Raw genomic sequence first — 21,340 nt, forward strand, 5'->3', positions numbered from 1 at the left:
TTTTTAGAAAGAACTGTTTGAAATTGAAAAAATTCTTCTAAAATGCAATGGAATCAATCTAAAGTCATTGCAGATTTAGTACATAGTATGAAACAAGACATTTCAGCATGCTTTTGATGTGGCTAGAAACTGTACATACTGGAATTTCATAGCCTCAAATAATGCTCTTCAGAACGCTGTTAATGCCTCTGAACATCATTCAGATTCTGTGTACAAAACTACATAATTTAGAAACTTAATCTAGGGGTTTTTCTTAAACATGGCAGTATAATTGAAATATGGTATTAATTTATGTTTGCATCTTCAAAGAAAAATGTAGAAAGATAACTTAAACTAGAGAATTCATAAAAAAAACCTATATCAATTTAAAATTTTACCGCATAAAAATATGTACTTTTCAAATTATTTTAATAAATTAAATATCCCTAACATTTTTTAATATATATCCCTGACAGTCTATAAAAGAGGGTTCTTTTTATAGAAAATAATGGAATTCCGAAAGCACCCCCTTCATAAAACATATTTAACAATAATTATATTTTTTTTCTTCTTCTTCAAGGAATGTAACAATATGTACAACTTCTCTATATTACTATACTATCAAAATAGTACAGGTTAAGTGTATAGCAGGGTTCTGTAACCGTAAGATGTTAAAGTCACAATAAAGTGGAGGACGACTTAGGCCTCAGACGAACGTTATCAGTGTGGAGCATCAGTTTCTGGATGGATCAGATAAGAAGGGGTAAATACAATCTTCTCATCTACAGTAGATTTCACAAGAGGTAGAGTTCAAGTGAAAATGAAAGTAATTTGGAATAAGGTGCATGCTCAGTATTTTCAATTCGTGACTTGCTAAGAATGTCAGATTTTTATAGGAAAAGTTTTCAGGGATTCTTTCCGTTTCCTCAGAGTAGATTTCCGTGATCAGTTTGTAATCTTTTTAATATGAATCTGAAATAGAGAATCAGAAAAGAAGAAGTCATGTTTTAGGGTATTACATTTCTCAGTAATAAGAGGTAACTGTTTGCAGCGTTAGCCAAAATTTCGAGCTTCAACACACTGACAGAACACAGAAATCCACATTTGCCCGTTTTATTTTTAAAAGGTTATACAACCTCTCACCTCATTCAGAATTGCCCAAACTGCTGAATTTTGTATCACTGAAAGCCGAAATGATGCAATAGGGTTTAGGCTGGGGTCAACTGTTCCTTCAGCTACACCATTTTCAAATTTCCCTGCAAAAGAAGCAGAAGTATATCCTCAATTAACTCCTGTTCAACAAACCGAAGCACAAAATCTGTGTCCAGGAAAACGTATCTGTCGTATCACAATTCACACATGAAACCTATGGCTGTAGGTCATTGACTGGTGTCATTCCCCAGACAAAATACAGTGATGTTTTTATATCAGATTTGGCTTTGCAGCAGCAAACAAGATGGGATGCATCATCAGAGCACACCAATCTGAACAGGGTTACATGTAAGAATAAGAACTTTGGAACTGTCTATGGGTATAAGCATCTCAAACTCTGGGAAGATTTTGGCAGAGATTTTCATCTGATATCAGGAATTGAACATGGAGAACCCCTGGCTTATGTGTTTTCAAGGAGGATTAAGGAAAAGGGATATCATTCCTACTTGATGTATTGGTATTTAAAGGATCTTCAATTATATTAGGATGACTAAAAATCCAATTTAAAAGCCCAGTTAGATTTACACTTAAAACATACACACAGCAACTGCAGTTCATTAAGACAAACAAAACCTGCTTTCATTCTAACAGGTATGCCCAACCTATGTCCAGCAAGCTAAATACAATCCAAGAGTGAAATTTCTCTTCCATGACAACAGGTACCCTGACACCTTCCCCAGCAGCCACTTGGCTACGGAAGCGCCAGTCTCATCCCATGAGGGGACAGTTGATGGTCTGTAGCATGGGTTCAAATGCAGGCCAAGCATCACAGGCCACACAGAGGCAGCTGAGCAGTCACAGGACAGAAAAGGTGATCTTACACAACTTGGAAATGCCTCTACAATAATCTAGGTGATCAGTTCCACGGAGAAGTTTGATGTAGCTGCACTGCAACTGAGAGTCAGACCAGATCTTTGTTTACTCTCAGAAAAGAAATACTGGAAACAATATTAAGTAAAGCCTCCAAGGTCACATACCCAAGAATGATCAAAACTCACTTTTAGGTTTGTTTTGGTTTTAATGAAAATGTCTTAACTGGTACAATAGTAACAATATACATTTCTTTCCCCTGTGACATACCTATCCTGAAGTAACCATCCTCTAAGCGTTTGTCTTTGGTTTCTTTGCTTAATACTAGCTCTTCATTCTAGGACAAAAAGCATAAATGAGATCATTTATTTTGACATATGACTTTGCCAAGGCAAGACAAATGTATGTGTGGACTCTCGTGATATATTCAGCATCCCTCTTTTCTAAATAATTACAAACCAGCCTAGAGTTGTTATTTATAGCCTTAGACAAGCCAGCACATAAAACTGAAGCAGTAACAGTGTTCCAAAACTGAGTGGTCTTTGCCTTCAAAGTAGAAGGAAGTACTCTAAGTGCCCCACGTAACTCACGTGGTACTGCATGTGAACAAAATACAGAGCAGATACTGGCATACACAGCCGAAGAAAAGCAAAGGCAGGATCTTGCCTTCTTTTCCTATGGCTGAACCAGCACAAATTAAACTTACAGCTTCCTATTTGATGTGAGAATTTGGACGAGATGAAAAGCCAGCAGACCAGCAAGGGAAGCACTGCAATTCTCGCTGCCTTACTAAAAAGGGATGGGCAGCAATAAGCTGCTTTAATAAGCACAGAAAAATTAAATTGTACAGCAGAGCTTCAAAAACAGCTAGAAAATTACAACCAGAACCACAAGATCCAATACTAAAAGACCTACTCTAAGAATTTCCTAGGAATCAATTAGAACTGCTTATCAAAACAGGAGATTAAATACATCAGCTGCTTTTTTTTAATTCCTACTTCTAAGGGAGGCTGCTGAAAAAGTGGTGTGGTGGTTTTTTTTGTGTTAGGGGCTTTCTGGGAGGAAGGGTGGGAGGTTTTTGTTTTGGCTTGGTTTTGAGGTTTTTTTTGTTTGTGAGCAGTTTTTTGGTGTGTTTTTGTGTTTGTTTGTTTGTTGGGGTTTGGTTTGGTGTTTTGTTGTTTGGGGTTTTTTTTAGTGTGTTGCTTGAGTCCCGGACAAATGCAGTCTGGGGGCACTCTTGTTTTTAAGGGCTGTTTTTTGGTTTTCTGAATTCTGTTTAGGGAGGATCAGAGTCAAAGCGCCTGAATGGGCTTCCAGCTCTACTGAAGTCCATGGTGGAGAAACAGTTCCCTCAAGAGAGTACCTATCATTCTGCAGCTGCTGTCCTCATATTGGTGACATTTTCTGCTGCCACCAATGGCTTAGGAACAGGCCAGATTCAGAATTTCCTGTTTACCTTTCCACAAATTGTGTCCATAGGAATAGAGGCTCAGTAGCATTACTTCCTTAAGGGATGCCTCAGTTTTAGGGGCATTTCACAGCCGAGTATAGCCAAAAAAGATACGTTTGATGCAATTTTTTCCTCATTACCTTGTGCATTCTTGTGGTATCTTTGGCTCAGATGAAGTGAGGGCTGCTGCTGGTTTTGCAGTTGAATATATTTCCACAGGTTTTGGAAAACAAACCCCATAAATCTTATGATATAGCATCCCACAATATGATATAGTATCCCACATATCGCGCTGTATACTTAGAATCAAACCAACAAACTTTTTTTTAGGGCTGAGAGTGATCAGAATTTCCTATTTTCTTTGCTCCCAGGAAGGCAGACTGCAAGAATGGAGAAGTGAACTCCTCCATGATCACTTACTTTTTTGTTTTTTTTTTAATGAAAGAAAGGGAAAAAAAAGAGATTCAGCATATGGTAATTTAAGCACAGATTTCAACATACCCACACCAGGTGTATGGGGGAAGATAGACATACTTCGCTGTTCTAATACTAAATAAAATAAACTTGTCTGAAGTAATTTCTTAATCCTCAACAGAGTTTTGTGATATAAATGGTTAGCTATAATATCTAGTTGAAGAAGAACCACCCATACCATCTGGCTTCAAGCAAGAATATACTTTAGATAGTGTAGTGTCCTCCCAGGATAAAACTCACACTGATTTATGGAAAAAAAAAATCAGTAATCAGGAGAAAGAAACACATTTGATTTAAGAGTCCAGATATTTCAGTATCTAGTAAGGTTTGGATTCAATACCTAGTAAGCTTTGTGTCAATTCCTGAACCAAGGCTTTTTTACCAAGTCACAAGACTTAGTTTTCCCATCTTCCAAAATACACAGGAAAGGGAAGATTGTTTGGTTTTTTTGTTTTAAACAGTAGCAGTGAATTGGAAGAATTGGAGCTTGGTCACCTCCAAATTACCAACAGCACTTGTAGCGACTGCACTCTGAATGAAGACCTGAATACTTACAATAGTTTTTTGTGAATAGATCCAATTAAAAGAAGTATGAGAGCATCATAGCATCAAAATCACACAGTTAAAAAAGAAGCATTCATGTCTCACTCATCCTGTTAAAAAGTCAATAAAATAGATAATAAAACCAGACCTCCTGGTCTGGTGGGAGGTGTCCCTGCCCATGGCAGGGGGTTGGACCAGATGAGCTTTAAGGTCCCTTCCAACCCAAACCATTCTATGATTCTATGAAATCAGGAGATTTTGCTTTTATCCTATAATGAGGAAGATACAAATCAGTACATTCATACCTGAAAAGGCAAAACTTCCACAGTTGTGTTTAGAAGTATGTCTCCTGGATGCTCTGGATTACCACTGTGAAACAAGTACCTATAAATGAAAAGGGAAAAATAAAACAGTCTACATAAGTCAGTCAGAATAAGCTAAGTTGCAATCTTACATGTTTATAGTCATATTACAGATGTTGCAATGATAAGCATAACTTTTATACTGGACCTATATCTTCTGGCAATAAGAAATGAAAGATGGTTTCACATAGTACTGTAACTGAAAGGGCTGAAGTTTTGCATTCTTTACAGAGTAGTTGGGCAATGTTTTACTTAGAAAGGCATTTTCCATAACCTGATCTTGACAGATTGCATTATACAAAGTGATGAACACTGCAGTCACTGCTGCCTGTCATGCACTGGCATCACCCCAGCAGCAGGAGCCCTGCCTTCCCCCAGCCTCTCCCCACTGCGCCCCACCACGTGTGACCCTCTCCTGGTGCCCCAGGATGGACTCTGCAGAGCCACTCCAACCAGTTCTGGGAGCCCATTCAAGCCAGCGTTCTGCCAGGCCAGCTTTCCCCAAAAGCAGCTCTCCAGGCTGGTTCATTGCAAAGTCTCATTAATGCCTGTGCCAGGAATTCCCAACCTATAGACGCACCCTTCATGTTACCTGAATTCAAACTTCTATTCCAAAGATGGATGGTTTTTTTTAAACAAAAACATTCTTTAAACAGAAAAGGACCTTTCTTAATGTACATACCTGTACAAAGCCCCCATTACCCTCACTCTGTTATGCACGTAATGAAATTTCTTTTTTTGTTTTCTTTTAAAATGAGACAGAGTAAATATATTTAAAACTATATCAATGCCATCCCTATACGTATCCAGCAGAGAAGTGCAAGTGTTGCAATTCTACCTGCCCACTCTGAAACAGCTTTTGCGGTACTATGCATGCATAGACATTACAAAAGACAGTTAAATTCTCCGTTTGTTACATATAACAAAAATGTCATGTTCTTTTGAATACATATTATATAAACAAGTAACAAATATTTTTTACCACTAGGTGGTATCGATGCTTGAAAAATTGTTCATTACTTACCAGTTTTTCTAGCAGAGCACAGTTTATTCAGATTACTGTCAAAAACTACCTAGATATTACACCTACTTAGATGCCACTTTTAACAAGCCTGTTTTACTTTTAATACATTTAAATGAATATGTAAAAATCTATCAACACATTTCAAACCTTTCTTCAATTGGAACTCAGAGAAATTAACAGTAAGCACCATCTTTGACATTAAATGCATCACCAGACAGGGACAAAATTAGTTCAGGAGTTATCACTTGATTAAAATCACAAACATGAGCTCCATTTGCAATTTATTAAGGCATAATTGGAGATGTAAATTCCAGTTTGTCTTTACCCAATATGTCTTAATCCAGGTAAGTGCCATTGCCATTAATCCATACCTAATAGCTACAAGACAAGTAGGGAGCTCTCTGACCCTGACTTAGAAATGTCTGTGATCCCAAAATGATGGAACTAATTTAAAAATACACACACACACACACACACACACACACACACACACACACACTTAACATTTCTTTTATCAAGGCGCAGAAAAGGAGTAAAATCACACACTGTGATACAAGAAAGCTACATTGATTTCTATTGCACTGGTTTCAGCAGAACTGCAAAGACTGAACTGCAAAACAAAACTGGATTCAGTAAGCTTCAGCACTGTACGTGCTTCAAGAAAAACAATTTCTTTTCTGTAGTTTAATGTGAAGTTGTTAGTCAATTCTGAAGTACACAAGCTACCCAAAACATCCACAGTTCTTCCAAGAAAAATCTTGTGACTTTTTCTAAACACTAGTAACGTCCAAAAAAACCCCAAAAGCTTAATTATCCTTTCTAGGAAGATGCCCTTATTGTACATTTCAAGAATAAGCAAAACACAACTCTTGGCAAAGCTGATCAGAAGACTAAAGTATATTCTGCTGTCTTCTGACCTAGCAGATTTAACTTGCCATCCTGGAGTTTGTCAGATATCCTGATCATTACTGGAATTCTTCTCTTGAAAACACTGAAAATTCTGAGTCTTATTTTAAAATGCAAGTGATAAAACACTCAAATCTAAGGTGCTGTGATCAAACACTCCAACCAAACCCCAGGCATGGTGCTCTTCCTTCCTGCTTTCTAGCTCACAAATATAATTTCTGAGAAGACACACCCAAAGAGCTCCACAGAAACTCCTCGAGGTCTGCGATCACTGCTCTCAGTGAATGGCAAATGGGTTGGGGATGTTTGGGTGTTTGTCTTTGAGGGGGCAGAGCAGTAGTGGTGGTGGGTTTTTGTGGGGTTATATTTTGGGGGGGATGTTGTGTTATTATTATTAATTTATTTGTTTGTTTGGGTTTGTTTTTAAAAACAACCCTGCAACCATCCATCCACAGTCAACCATTTCTCCTATGGTGCTACCAACTTTTGCAACGGAAGGCAGCCTTTCCTCCCTCCAGTGGTTATCCTTCCATCAGGTCAATGTGCTCAAAATCTGGCACAATTTACAGAAGTAAATTAAATTAATTTAAATTAATAAAATCTGATTTCCACGTAACCAAACCTGCTTTTTTAGTATGTTTTCTATAACTATCTGTCTACCCATATGCGCACACACATGTAACACGTGCATATGTCGCATCTTGTTTAAAATTATGTTTAGAAAGGAAGGGATATTTTTATATCTGAGCCTTGCTGAACACTTGACAGATAACACCTACTTAGACATAAGAAGTTACACAGATTGAAAATAGAAATTTTAATATATATACACAGTCAATTCACAGCTATGATGGATGTTTAGAAATAAAAATTAAAAATTAGAAAACATAATTTTAAATAAAATTTAATTTGCAAGCAAACAGATATTCTACAGCTCCTAAAATAAGCGTCATTAGCGATTCTTTTGTAAAACGTGCCTTCCTGACATACTGATAAATCACAAGCTTTCAAGGTTTTCAGACTGTGACAGGTACTTCTCAACAGATACTGAAAGACTCAGAAGTAGCTGTGCTTTCATCTGCTAAGTTATTCTGACATCTGTCCTGGGATTTACATGTGACAGTCCATGTATACGTTAAAACCATGGCTTTTTCTTCCTAGTTAACTGACATTTTTCTTAGGATGGAATCACTGAGATATTCTCATCTACCTGCTGCTTAAGCATAAACACCTTCTGAACCATTCTTTCAAACTAAAATGCTGAAAGCCATTGACCTCTGAACTTTATGTCCCAAACACAAATTGACCTAACATTAAAAAAAATACTATTACCTTATGCAACATTACTTCACAGTTTTGGGGTTTTATTAATTACAAAATACAAACATGGACACATCTGGACATTCCTGATGGAAGTCATCAGAGAAAACTAACTCTAATTTATGACTGGTAAATGAAACATTCATGTATCTGAATCTTAGAGAACCTTTTCCTCTGGCAGTGTCTATTTAAAAAGTCACAAGTCAAAGATAATAACTAGCTACTCTAGATATTCAAGAGACAACCTCCTCTCTGCCAGAGGTTACTAAATGTATGAGCTATTTTACATTCTGCTTACGACCTCAACGTAGTTTGAGAGTAATAGAGGATGCTAAACATTAGCACCTCATGTGACATAAAAATTACACAAAATTTCAAGAGCACAAAAGGTTTAAAAAAGTTAAAAAACAAACAAACAAGTAAAAAAACCCCAAATGAAAAACCACCATACAAAAATGGTGCAGAGTCAAAGCTGCAAAGAAAACCTCAGTTTTCATATTCAGTGACTTGAGTCTTTACCCTGGTTGAGGGTCTGATTTCTTGCCATGGAGACTACACCTATAAAATCAAGCCATCTGGAGGGGAAAAAAGAAACCAACAATAAGGTGAAGCAAATATTCACACACATCCTAACACAAGATGGGAGGGGAGGGCAGAAGCATGATTATACTTAACACACTGACGAAAGCTATCATTAGCTTGCCAATGCAGTTAACTGTTACAGTACTTTAAAAGCCTCAGATTCAGAACTCCCCCAGCAGTGAGCACCTGGAAAAATTCTCATCTTTTGTAATATCACCCAAAAGATGTGTAATAGTTAATATCAAAATTACTAATCTGCACTGTTAGTTTCAATATTCTCCTTTGAATAGCTAAACTTCCCCATCTTCCAGCACTAATCCATCACCTTTACTTGAAAAAAACCAAAAAACAAACAAAAAAATCCCTAATACACACACCTCTTTACCTTCCCCCTATTTTGCTTATGAAGTGAACGTAGCTGTCTTCTTTCCCTCACATCAAAGTATATTTAGGCCCAGAAAACTATTATTCTATTACCTAATTTGTTTTCTTTTAGGCATTAAAAAAATCTGTCTTATCATCTTTTATGTTTTATTTAAATAAACAGAAGCGTAAACCATTTTTTATATATAAAAAGGGTGATTCTATGCATCTTCTATTTTGTTGAGCAATCAAAAATTAGGAGAGAATAACTTTATCACCAGATTATGGCAGCTTTATAAAATGAAACAATGTACAAAAATTCTTTACAAAGCACAATTTACATCCACTGCCAATATATTTGGGTTTTGAAGGAAACAAAAGACTTATCCCACTTGATACTAAACACAAATATTCTAAGAATCTATTTATGAACGCAGGCCTTTGTGGACTGTAAACATCAGGAATCAAATCCTTTTCTCTACACAGCCTTCTTACATCTCCTTTTAGCAATCTGCTATATTTTAGTATATCCCATTTTCAGAAAAGGAAGAGGTAGGAAGGCAGTGAGGAAATGTTTCCTTCCATGTTTGAGCAAATTATCCATAGCAACATGCAGCATAACAGCTTTTAATTCTGCCCAACATGAATTTCTATAAAAGCAACATTCAGTCAGCAGATTTTTGGCTCCCTACAGATGCTGTCACCCACTGCAAGAGTCATTATGCACCAATTCCATCCAGCATTTTTGATCACTGGATGCAAATGTGGTGAAAGAAATCTAATCTACCTCCTCTCTGTCATTTTCCCAGAATCCTCATTAGGAAATGTTATTTTACTGTCACTAGAAACTGGTAGTAACCATGCATTATTTCCTCATGCGAGATACAAACAAAGACGAATAATCTCTTTTCCCTCTCTCAAGCTCAATTTTTTTCCTATCCTTTAGACATCTTACCCACTCTTCTGCAAAAACTGCTTATACTTCAAAAAAAACAAAAAAGAAAAGAAAAAAGTCTGTATGTATATGCAACAAGTACTCACAACAGGTAAGCAAACTAATGGGACCTCTTCTATCCTGTTGTTAGTTTCTGAACAGGAAAAAACCCCATCCAAAACCAAAACCCACCAAAACCACACCATTAAATTCTATGCCAAACGCCTGGTAAGATTTCATGTCGTCTGCCAAAACCAGCCAGTCTAACTGTCCATATATAAACTGGGTTGCATATTTGAGAGCTACAAAGGATGAATTCTCCCATTTTTACAGAAGTGCCAAACCAGGACAACCAAAAGGAGAGAACCTTCTCACATTTGTCAAAGGACCACAACAAAGGAGCCTGACTGAAGAGGTGATGGGGCGAATCTGGGAAGTGGTCCAAATCTTCTTTGGGTTGGAAGGGACCTTTAAAGATCATATCCAGTCCAACCCCACTGCATTGAGCAGGGACAACGTTACCAGATCCGGTTGCTCAGAGCCCCATCAAGCCTGACCTTCAATATCTCCAGGGATGGGGCCTCCACCACCTCTCTGGGCAACCTGTTCCAGTGATCTACCACCCTTATATTGAAGAGCTTCTTCTTAATATCCAACCTAAATCTACCCTTTTCTAGTTTAAAACCATTACCCCTCATCCTATCGCTACATGCCCCAGTGAACAGCTCTTCCCCAGACTTCTTATAGGAACCTTTCAGGTATTGGAAGGTTGCTATAAAGTCCCCCCGGAGCCTTCTCTTCTCCAGGCTGAACAACCCCAACTCTCCCAGCCTGTCTTCGTAGGAGAGGTGCCTCAGGCCTTTGATCATCTTTGTGGCCCTCCTCTGGACCTGCTCCAGTACTTCCATGTCCTTTTTGTGTTGGTGACTCCAAAGCTGGGAGCAGTATTCCAGGTGAGGTAGAAGACATTTAGCTGGGTAAGGAAATCTCCTCACTTCCAGGTCTACTCTCGCCTTCTGTTTCCCAGTGAGGACTATGAGATCAGCTTTCTCAACCTGCACTGTGCTCTGTGGAGTATACACACATCAACTATAATAGAAAAGGGTTTGGCATTAAATGAATTTTAACTATTTTTAATTTTTAGTTTTGGAGCTGAGTTTTTTGTGTGATTTGCGGTTGTTTCTTCTTTGTTTAGGTTTTTGGGATTTGTTGTTGTTTGTTGCTTGCTTTTTTTAAGGCAGGGACTGCTCTCTGTCCTGAAATCTTTGCTATTCTCTTTAAGGAATTTACTTATTTTTCCACCACATAAATATTAATTAAAAGGCCCTAATGTTCTTTTGGAAGGTTACTTCTGCTGAATTATTAATCCAGTGAAATGTAGAAAGGCTTGGGTTTGGTTTTGTTTTGTTTCATTTTTTAATATGTATGCACAGAAACATTTTTTCCCCCAGCTTAATCCTCCAGTAGCACAGATAACAAATCCATTCAGTTTTCTTAACCATAGGCATTTGCTACCATTTGAGATGCACTTGGGTTTGAGGCCTCATCACAAGCTCACAAGATGCAATTATGACATCTCAGAGACTCAAGCCCTTCCAGAAATCAGGTGAAGCATTTTAGGGTGTCTCAAGTGGCCTTAGACATCTAACATTTAGGCAACAGCATTAAGCCTCTTAAGATTTCTGACTAGGAACTGTAAACCCAGGAACAGTGCCAACTACACGAATCTTGAATATTAGTGCCATTAAGGAGGAAGCAGCATGTCCTTGGCTCAGGCAGCTCTTTTCTTCTGTCTCTGATCCATACTTCAGGGGTTTTTTCCTCTTTTCATATGAAGTTCTTGCCTGGTTGTTACGGGCAGAGTTCCATGCCCAGAGCAAACAGCGGCAGTGGCTGGGAGCCGGCGTGCCAAGTTCCCACTGTCACTGCAGCCATTTGAGGATGTTCTGCTCATCAGTGCAGAAGCTTATGTAAACACAGAAATCCAAATCCTCAAGTTCTCTTTTTTATACTCACTAAAAATATTATCCTACCTGAAATATACTGACAACCACCAAAACATTTAAAATCATAAATTAGGGGATTTTCAAATATTTCCTATCAACTGACACCACCACTAAAGCTTAATAAAATGAAGATGTTAAGCTTTAATAACCTATATTATATCTTTAGAACCACAAGGAAGATTATTTCTAAATCATATACTCTCTGTGTGTATGCATGCGTTACTTCAGCTAAAACTGGCCAAGAAAGGTTGAATGTATTGCACTGAGCTGAAGGAGCACTTCTACACTGAACAGTGATTGAGAACAAACAGCTTCTACATCAGCCAATTACAGCTGTATTAATCTAAAACCCAAACAATTTTGCAGTGCCCTAGGTTTTAAGTGGTTGTTACTGCAAAAGCAAATGATGAGGAAGTTCCACTTCACTGCCAGTTTTGGCAAGCTGTTTGGAAGTCTTTTTTTTCCTTTGAAATGCATCTTGTATCTCTCTGCCCACAAGAGGACTTGCATCTCTATCATAGGATGCATAATTAACTACATTTTAGACCCATACATGACCACCTGCTATGGTACCTTTTTTGTCAACTTTGTTCTACTCAAAAAAAAAACCACGTTTTCACTGCTAGAGAACCTGTTTTAAAAGCTGTGTTTATTTTGCTTTACAATGAAGTGGCACTAAAATCAGGCATGCAACAGACGCTTTTTATGCAGGTATTTCTCAGCACTGTCACAATAATTTCAAAATAGATAAAGTAATGTATATGTTTAGTTGCCAGAAGCACATCAAGATACTCTTCATACTCAATACATTGATTTTCTAGCTTAAATAGTAAAATATATATTTCTTGCATGCATGGGAATTCTATGTTGTGAGAAGATGCCACAGGAAATATATGTGAGGTTAACAACCTACATTCCCTGGGATTCCAGGGTCAACAACATGGAAAATTAGATTACTGGTCTCAAATACTGCACATACAGTATCTATGCCAATATCAGAACATGAAGAAGCAAATGTAACCTACAAGCTTGTCCAAGAATTAAGATTTTAGTTTAATGCTGAAATTCCAGACAGCAAGTTCTACCTCATAAAATCCCTTTATTAACAATTAATATCACATTAAGATGACTACCCAATAACTTGCTAAAAGAACATAACCAGGGGGCAACTACAGAGTTAAAAGCAGTGCGGGGGTGGAGAAAAAAACCTCAAACAACAAAAAACCACAAACAAAAGCCAACCCCCTCACACCCCAAAAAAACTCTGCTAATCCTTTTCAAAATATTCAAAGTGACACTACCAAGCAGTTACATACAATAAAGGATGAGTCTGATATTTTAAAAAACACACCAATTTATAGTTGAGGCTGGGGTGGTGTTTGGTTTTTGTTGAGGTGTTTTTTCCTTTCCACAGTATAAAATACATCCTTGCCTTCTCCTGCAGCTTTTTTTTTTCAGACAGATCAGCATTTGAAAGCAATTTACACTGAAAGAAAACTGAAGCCCTTTATTTTTATAAATATCATTTCTAAATCCCTATTGCAGAAAAACTGTCAAGTGTAAACATAATCTAACCAAAAACTTCCAAGGGCTTCCTCAATGTAATTAGTGCACATGTTCTTCGAAAACAAGATCTGATTTGTGTCAAACACATCTGTGGGGAGGACTCTGAAACTTAGGCGGTCAATAAAAAATTGGTCGTGATGACGATGGACATGATCGCTTAAGTGATGCTGAAGTGTTCCTGTGTGACCCAGTCTAGGTGATCCTGCTCTGGCAGGGGGGTTGGACTGGATGATCTTTCGAGGTCCCTTCCAACTCCTAACATTCTGTGATTCTGTGTGAAGTGTTGCAGTGGAAAGTCTTTCTAAGGTGTGGGGTTTTTTGGTTTGGTTCATACTTTTTTGGAGGGTTTTGTTGGTTTTTTTAAAACCAGGATCACATTCAAAATGTATCACCTCTGTTCAAGATTCACTACTCATCCACCAGTACTTCAGAGCCTCCTACATAGAAAAAGCCCTCAAACAAGTCACGTCTAAAGTCAAAAGCTCTCCACAGCGAGCTGCTCAGGTACAACATTCCTCGCTGACATCTCTGAAGAAAAAAGAGTAACTAGTAAAGAAAAGAAGTGACTTGAATCTGTTATTTATAGTGAGGAAAATGAATGTACATTTAGTACTATCATTAAAGTACTAATAATATATGCATCATAATGAAACTTCTAAATACAACTATCAGTTTTGATAATTAAATGTGTGCTAGGATCAACAGTGTACATACCAAAATAGCAAAGTGGATTTCAATAATTCTATAACAACTTAAGAAATAATGAATTTCTGTTCCCTTATCTTTAAAATGTAGGCTGTTTTGAGCATTTAGGAAACAGCCCATCCATTTACTAAAAAAAAAACCCCAAACCAAAACCAAACCACAATTTCAACACCGCTGTGCAATTTGTTTTTAAGAGGAAAGTCGGTGGATCTACTTTCATTCTCAGTGCGACGCTACTGAAGGAGAGGTATCTATGCCCTTATTGCAAAATTAAGAATGAGATCCTAGCTTAGTTTTAAGAGACATCAGTGTTGTGAAAAAATCCTAAAAAGATTCAGTACAAGAGCTATTACTAAAATGAGCATGAGAGAACTTCAGTCTGCACAGCCCTGTTCTCCAGGTGTGACTTAGAACAAGCACCATTTATTTGACTGTTCAATACTCAGCAGGGATCTGCCAAGCAGGTTTTGCACAGAACAGCCACAGATGCTACTTTCTGCTCAGCAAAGTGAGCTCAGTTCTCACTTTAAACCATTAGGAGATCCTTGCCAGTGTTATCCCTGACAATATTCTCAGATCTCAAAAATGAAATATTTGAAGAGTTAATGAAAGGTAATTGCTGAACTGCTACACTCAACAGCAAATTTAAATTCAGTTCAGCAAAACGTTTGGCATGGAAAAATAAACTATAGGAACAAGTTAGTGCTCTGTCACAGCGTAACAGACCTGCCATTCATTCAGTCAGAGTTGTGGTCAACGTTTCCATTAAAAAACTTGTTTATCAAGGATTAATTATGGCAGTTATTTAAGCAGCTACACCTCACACTGACTCAGTAGACAAAATTTTCTGTAAATTCAAAGAGTTTTTCTATTACTTAAAAAAAGGAGAAAAAAGGGAAAAAGCTGTTGCATCTGTTCACAAACATAAGATGGCTTTCAAAAGTGTATTTTTTACTCCTAACACCCACAGTCAGGCATATCTCCCCACCAGGTAATTTTTCCTAATGCTTGGTCCATTTTTCTTTTCTGTGTTTCAACACACAAGTCACAGTTTTATTTTGATAGTGCCTCAGCAAGCATCCTTGAAGTATCAAAAAACATTGTTTCACTTGACCTTCATCTACCAAAATCTGCTGCTGGTGAAATTAAGCTGACAAACTAAAATAAGTCCCCAACCATTTGAAATCACAACATCTGTAGCCCTCATCAGCCACTGACTTCAGGAAGGCAAAATACTGCATTTTTGAGAACTCTGTGGCACCAGAAGGTAAAATCATAATAAACTTTGAAATGGCTTAGAGTGATAGCTCAAACAATGTTAAACTTAAGTCTGAACAGGTAGCATCATTCTAATTGGTGGACTTCCTTTGAGGGATCAACAGAGTACAAGATGTTCCCTTTCTTCTAAAACGAAAATGCATTTCTTCAATCAACAAATAACTACAACAACAACAATAAAATCATATCATCCTCTACTGCTGGGACTGTTCTTAACACAGGTGGTCGAGGTAACTACCTTCGGCCTAGCTACAATTTCCCAGGAGATAATACTGAACAGTATCTTCCTACCTTTTGCACAACTAATTAGAATTTACTCATTTCCCCAGTTCCCTCACCATTAAGGTAATATATATTTAAAAACAGTTTCTTCAGACCTGTGCATGACTTTTTTTAAATAACAGTGCTGACCTATGACACTTGCTAGCAATGCTTTCCAAAATTGTCATTGTGCATTTGACTTATCCTAATCCACCCAAGATCAACATTTGCTGCTTACAGTTACTCTATTCATAATGTAGATGCATAAAAGTCTTTTTAAAAAGACAAGACAAACACACAAGCTGAGCAATGTTTGCTTCATAACTTTGAAAAAGAAAATTTGATCAAAAAGAAATCAATGAACGCAGACATCTGAGTTGAAAAATATGTATTTTTTAAAAACCATTGGCACAGGATAAAAAAGATTCTGCCTTTAAACCAAGGAGGTATGGCAGTCATACTCCTCCACACATGCATTTTGGAAAGCTAACCTGGAAAGTCTTTTCAAGCATAGCAATCAACTGAGAGAGTAATTTGACATCGCAAACGACAAACTTGGGTTTCATAGGTCAGACCAGTTTGGAACAAGGAAACTACTGATCTTCACTGTTGTGCCAAGCCAAGGTGAAGACTTAGCCTTTGATTATGTACCAAGGCACAGAAGTTGACTAATTGGATTCAGTTCAAGGCTGCAAAAAGGGCTGCTTCACAGGAAAAGCATCCAGTCAAATCGATCCAAAGAAGCTTTGCTCTGCCAGCTTACAGGTACTGGCCTCAAGAAATCACATAAGGTATGTGAAGAAAGGAAAAAAGGAATCCACGAACATAGAAACACTTCAAAAGACACTAAATAAACTATTTATTTTGTAAGTGTTGGACTACTATGTTGGCAAGACAGTAAAAAGCCAAGCAGGAAATAAGTCTCAATAAAACTAAAGGATGACTACACTCTAAAGCACAAACTCTAATATCCTTATTTAATCTGACTAGTAGCTAAAAAGAAGTCACCTTTAGTCCTCTAACAAGTCATAGATATTTGTATTTTGAGGGCACACCCCTCCCTCACCCCTTTTTTTTTTTGGTTAAATTTTAGGGTTTTTTAAATAGGTCAACTTGGAGTCTCAGCACGGTGACTTTTTTCAAGCCCTAAAGCTACATCTAAAAAAACATTATCCTTCAGAGTTCCCAGCTTTCAGGTCTGGGTACATAGTGATATGCTCCAGCAAGATTTCTGATCTGGACAATCAAGGGACCAAGGCTCCAGGGCACAACATACTGTACCACACGCCATGCTGTACAATTGCTCTGTAATTAGAAGCAGACCAACCAAATACAAACAGAATCAAATTGGCTTCTTTTAAATTCTCTTATGAGCTGCCAGAGAAGCACTGGGTTTGAATTACATTTATCAAAAAGGCTTCAGATCAAATAAAAAAAGAACAGGACAAAATTTAGAGTAGTAAAAGAATAAATGGGAAGACACTAATGATCATAGTTTCATCTGAACTCCAAAGACCCTATGCCATTTCACTTTAGTTTATAATGACAGTCTCAAATTCTATCTTCAAGCATTCTTAGTGAACAAGCAGCTTTAGATATGAGACCAAAGGCAAATAATTACTAACCTTTCTACATTGACTGGCTTGTCAAATTTAAATAGAATATAATCCCCAGCAACTGGTGTGACAGCCCAGAAAAAGTCTTCCCCTACGTAGGTTTTTTCTAGCGTATGCCCTTGGTAGACTTTTAAAGATGTCGAAACCTCTGCAGGTGGATTCACGTGGATTTTATGCAGTAATGGTTTCAGGAAGTCTTTATCCTAATTGAAAGAAAGACAAACATCATGCTGGTCAGATAACCTGGTTTATTATGTTCTTTTCCCAATTGGTTACACTTAGGACAAACACTTGCATAAAATGGAAAACTCATTTTTGTGTGTATCAGATATTGTACTGATAAATAAGATGAATACACCATTAAGAAATTAAGAAAAAATATCCCCCTAGGAAAAATCCACAAAAATAAGCTGATATTCACACTTCTTATACTGCATAATAACTAGTTTAAACTGGATTTAATTCCAACATGCTCGAAAATGCCAGGCAACAGGAAAAGACTTTTCTCAAAGGCTACAAAGTTTTTCATTTAATCAGCCTGCTCTGGAAAGGAAAGAAAATTTTTACTACTAACTGTGAGTTTCTGGATCTTCCCTGCTAGAGAGGAGTGGAGGCCAACATGCTGGAAAAGGGAAGGCCTGAAGCGTATCCGCAGGTTAGATTTCTGTCGATCACAATGTTTCTGAAATGAGGAAGGGAAAGGAGGAGGGTTAAAAAAAAAAACAAAACAGGTCACATTAATAAAACTAACACAAGGTTGCTAAGTTTTTACTGCAAGTATGCAGTGTTACGTGGACCAAAAAGACTCAACAAGAACTCAGACCTATTTATCCAGTTCTTCTTGTTTTCATTCCAGAAAACTACCAAGACTGCTGGGCAAATACAATACTGTTCACAGTTCTCACACAGAACCTGTTCATTCAGTCTTTCAGCAAGGGCACTACTTGAGGAATGAAGGAACAAAATCCAAAGTTTATTCCCCATTTGGAACTTGCTCTATGACTGCTATCCAAGCAGGGACATTCTGCAGCGAGGATTACCTGAATATACACAGAAAATAGCTAGACTTTTGCTTTTCATTCCACAGCACCCGTCTCCAAAATTGAGCTATAATACGTCTGAGAACTGTTTCTCTAAATTTCTTTTTGAGATTAATATCTTGGTAGGAAGACAGATTCTTTCAGGACATGCAGTAACTATAATACACAGTATGTTAGCCTCCAGATCACCAAAACAAACTCATTCACCATCATGAAAACATTTTAGAAGCTTCATAATTAAAAAAATAAACAACAAACCAAACAACTTACAGCATCTTTCTCAGGGTTACACACTTTCACCCAGAGGATATGGTCCAGGAGCCAATCGATAGGTTTCTCCTTATAAAACATAAATATGAACTCTACAATAAGAGTGATATCTGGAGACTGGAACATTTTACCTGTGATGACATTAAGAATAACTAGAGTTATTTTAGTTTAAAGATAACATTGTCTTTTGAAATCACTGAGACAATAGACAATAAGTTTGTGCCAAGACAAGAAATGTTAGCAATGAACAACTTGAAATCGCAATGTTATTAAAAGCTCCATACTTTTCAGCTATGCGAGACTAAATAGAACTATTCAAACAAGAACTCATTGTAATATATCTTGGTGCTATCAAAACATTCAATGTATACTACAACACAGTCTTCTTAAGAACAGAAATTATCAATCTGCAAAAACAGAGAAAGAAGAGTTATGAATTCATGTCTGTTGTTCTCCATGCCATGTGTAAGCTTCAATCACCTGAGACAAGGAGCTGTCGCGAGTGCCATCTGCCCAGTCACACAATTTCACCTTTTGCAGGTACAAAAAGCAGAGATGGAACACCTACCACTAACTCCAGATCCTTCCCTGTAGAAAATTAAAGGGAAAGAAGGAAGCTACTAGAACATAACCAGAGACAATGCAACCTAAAAAGAGAGAGACATTGCATAGCAGTAACCAGGGTTTTTTTCCGAAATGCATAGGTCCTCAGCAATCTCATTCTGAGGACACATCCAACCAGCTCCACTCAAAGCAGTCAGCTGCCTAGCAGAAACTTTAAGTGCCTTCCACAAACAAAAACTGCAGAACTGCTTTGCCAAACACTGCCATGACTTTGGGGCTTCCAAGACAGCACACTGCTTGGTCAAGTACAGATAGACTTCTGGGTGGCACTATGCTACAGGATTCTTGGGAACCCTGCAAACTGTGAGGCCTGAAGGAGGCCCTGGCAAAAGAAGGAAACTTACTGTTGATGAGGAAAGTTTATTTACTGTCAACAAGAGCAACTCTTTATGTGGTTGTGGAATACACTTCACTGCCAGTACAGGTGTCTGAAGAGAAAGGTGGCCAACACACTGGGCTATTTTGTTAGCCTGAACGCAGCACTTAAGAAAGGTGCCTTGTATGAAGGTGCCTGCTACCACGAAGAAGAGCTAACTGGGAGTGGGGCAGTTCAAGGCTGAAGACAGACTGACAACAAATGCTTATATCAGGGCTGACTGAGTGCCAATTAAACTCCCAAAGGCAGTTCCAGATTTGAGGACAGATTCAAAAAACATCATCAGGTTTGCAGATTAATTCTGCCTCAACTTTGCTAGGCTACAGTGGAGAAGGCAAGGGAGAAAGACATTATATGACTCTCTTAGGAGGACACTGGTTGAAGTGATTCAGTTCTGCAGATGGTGCGAGATGTGGGCAGTGCTGAATTAGACAGGCATGGGCTCTTGGAGCACATGTGCATTAATGGATCAGAGTCCAATAAAAGCTTTTCTCTGATGCAAGTCTTCTGTCTGTCCACACTGGGAGTTTTGTACAACACACTACACAAGGCAACTTATGCACATGAAATGTTTTGTTTGTTGGGTTGGTTTTTTGTCGGTGGTGGTTTTTTTTCCTTTGTGGTTTTTTTTTTTCCATTTGTAGTCTATGAGGCCTTCATAGGCTTTTTAAATAACAAGTTCCACAAGTGGTAGAGGTCCTAATAATTTCTCCTTCTACATTTAGGAAGAACAGCTGGAGTAGGCATTAAGAACAGGTTCCTTTCTGAGGTGGCAAAAACACTTCCCACACTCATCAGAAAATGGTGTTTGGTTCTCAGCTGTAAGAGGACAAAATTCTTTGGGAAGGCAACTAAGGAGCTGTATAGGCTAATCTGGATGACAAACAAATAGGGAACAACATTTTGTATGAAGCTTAAAAACTATCTGCAGTGCAGCACTCTACTTGAGCAGGCGGCCGAGTGGAAATGAGGAAATGGTGCAAGCAGCCATTAAAGGAGGATGTTCGCATTTATATAAACAGAAGAGAGGATATACTTGAAGTATCACCCTGAACCAGTAATACACAAATGGTAAAAAGTCACCTAGTCTTCAGTGATTAGGAACATAAATTTCCACTGTGAATATACATGTGGACTATCACTCAGAGCCAGATATTCAGTTACTTCTCTTTCTTTTGAGGCTCATTTAAGTCTGTAATTCATAGAAGATTACTGCAAGGCAGAATAAAAACCAAACAAACAAAAAAAAAACCCCACCAAACAAGGAGCTAGGAGTTCAAGTCCCTGTTGTAACAGGGATGGAAAATTTCTCTACCGAAACAGGTGTCTGAGCCTGGCACATTATACAGTATCTCAAAGTAGACACAGAATACCAGGTTGTTTGCTTACATATATTAGCAACAAGGATATTTTTAAGGAAAAGCATCAGAGTTGCAGGGGCTCTGTTAAGTTTGCTCTGACATTGCCAGGTATCAGACTCATACATATGGAGATTTGCTTTGAGAATGCCAATATCTCAAATTGCAAGATCCTTTATTTTCTAAAAAAGAGGATACATATTTAGGAGAACACCTAAAGGGTCTCATCCTTTCCAGAAAACAGTTCTGATGCAATCTCATTCCGTTATGACTTGTATGAA

The 21,340-nt window shown here is 37.8% G+C and overlaps 1 protein-coding gene across 1 annotated transcript in view; it reads right to left on the minus strand.

Annotated features, from left to right (window-relative positions):
- The window catches only part of MGAT4A (mannosyl (alpha-1,3-)-glycoprotein beta-1,4-N-acetylglucosaminyltransferase, isozyme A), a gene marked incomplete at its 5' end in the record, with an annotated part of 41,074 nt that continues 19,734 nt past the window's right edge, over positions 1 to 21,340 (minus strand). The window contains 7 exons of the mRNA XM_010193922.1: positions 1 to 951; positions 1,123 to 1,235; positions 2,272 to 2,338; positions 4,774 to 4,852; positions 17,401 to 17,594; positions 17,966 to 18,073; positions 18,702 to 18,832. Coding sequence (XP_010192224.1) covers positions 925 to 951; positions 1,123 to 1,235; positions 2,272 to 2,338; positions 4,774 to 4,852; positions 17,401 to 17,594; positions 17,966 to 18,073; positions 18,702 to 18,832 — 719 coding nt within the window. The remainder of the gene's footprint in view (positions 952 to 1,122; positions 1,236 to 2,271; positions 2,339 to 4,773; positions 4,853 to 17,400; positions 17,595 to 17,965; positions 18,074 to 18,701; positions 18,833 to 21,340) is intronic.

Source organism: Mesitornis unicolor, unplaced genomic scaffold (genome assembly GCF_000695765.1).
Source record: "Mesitornis unicolor isolate BGI_N332 unplaced genomic scaffold, ASM69576v1 scaffold17331, whole genome shotgun sequence".
Classification (NCBI taxonomy): Eukaryota; Metazoa; Chordata; class Aves; order Mesitornithiformes; family Mesitornithidae; genus Mesitornis; species Mesitornis unicolor.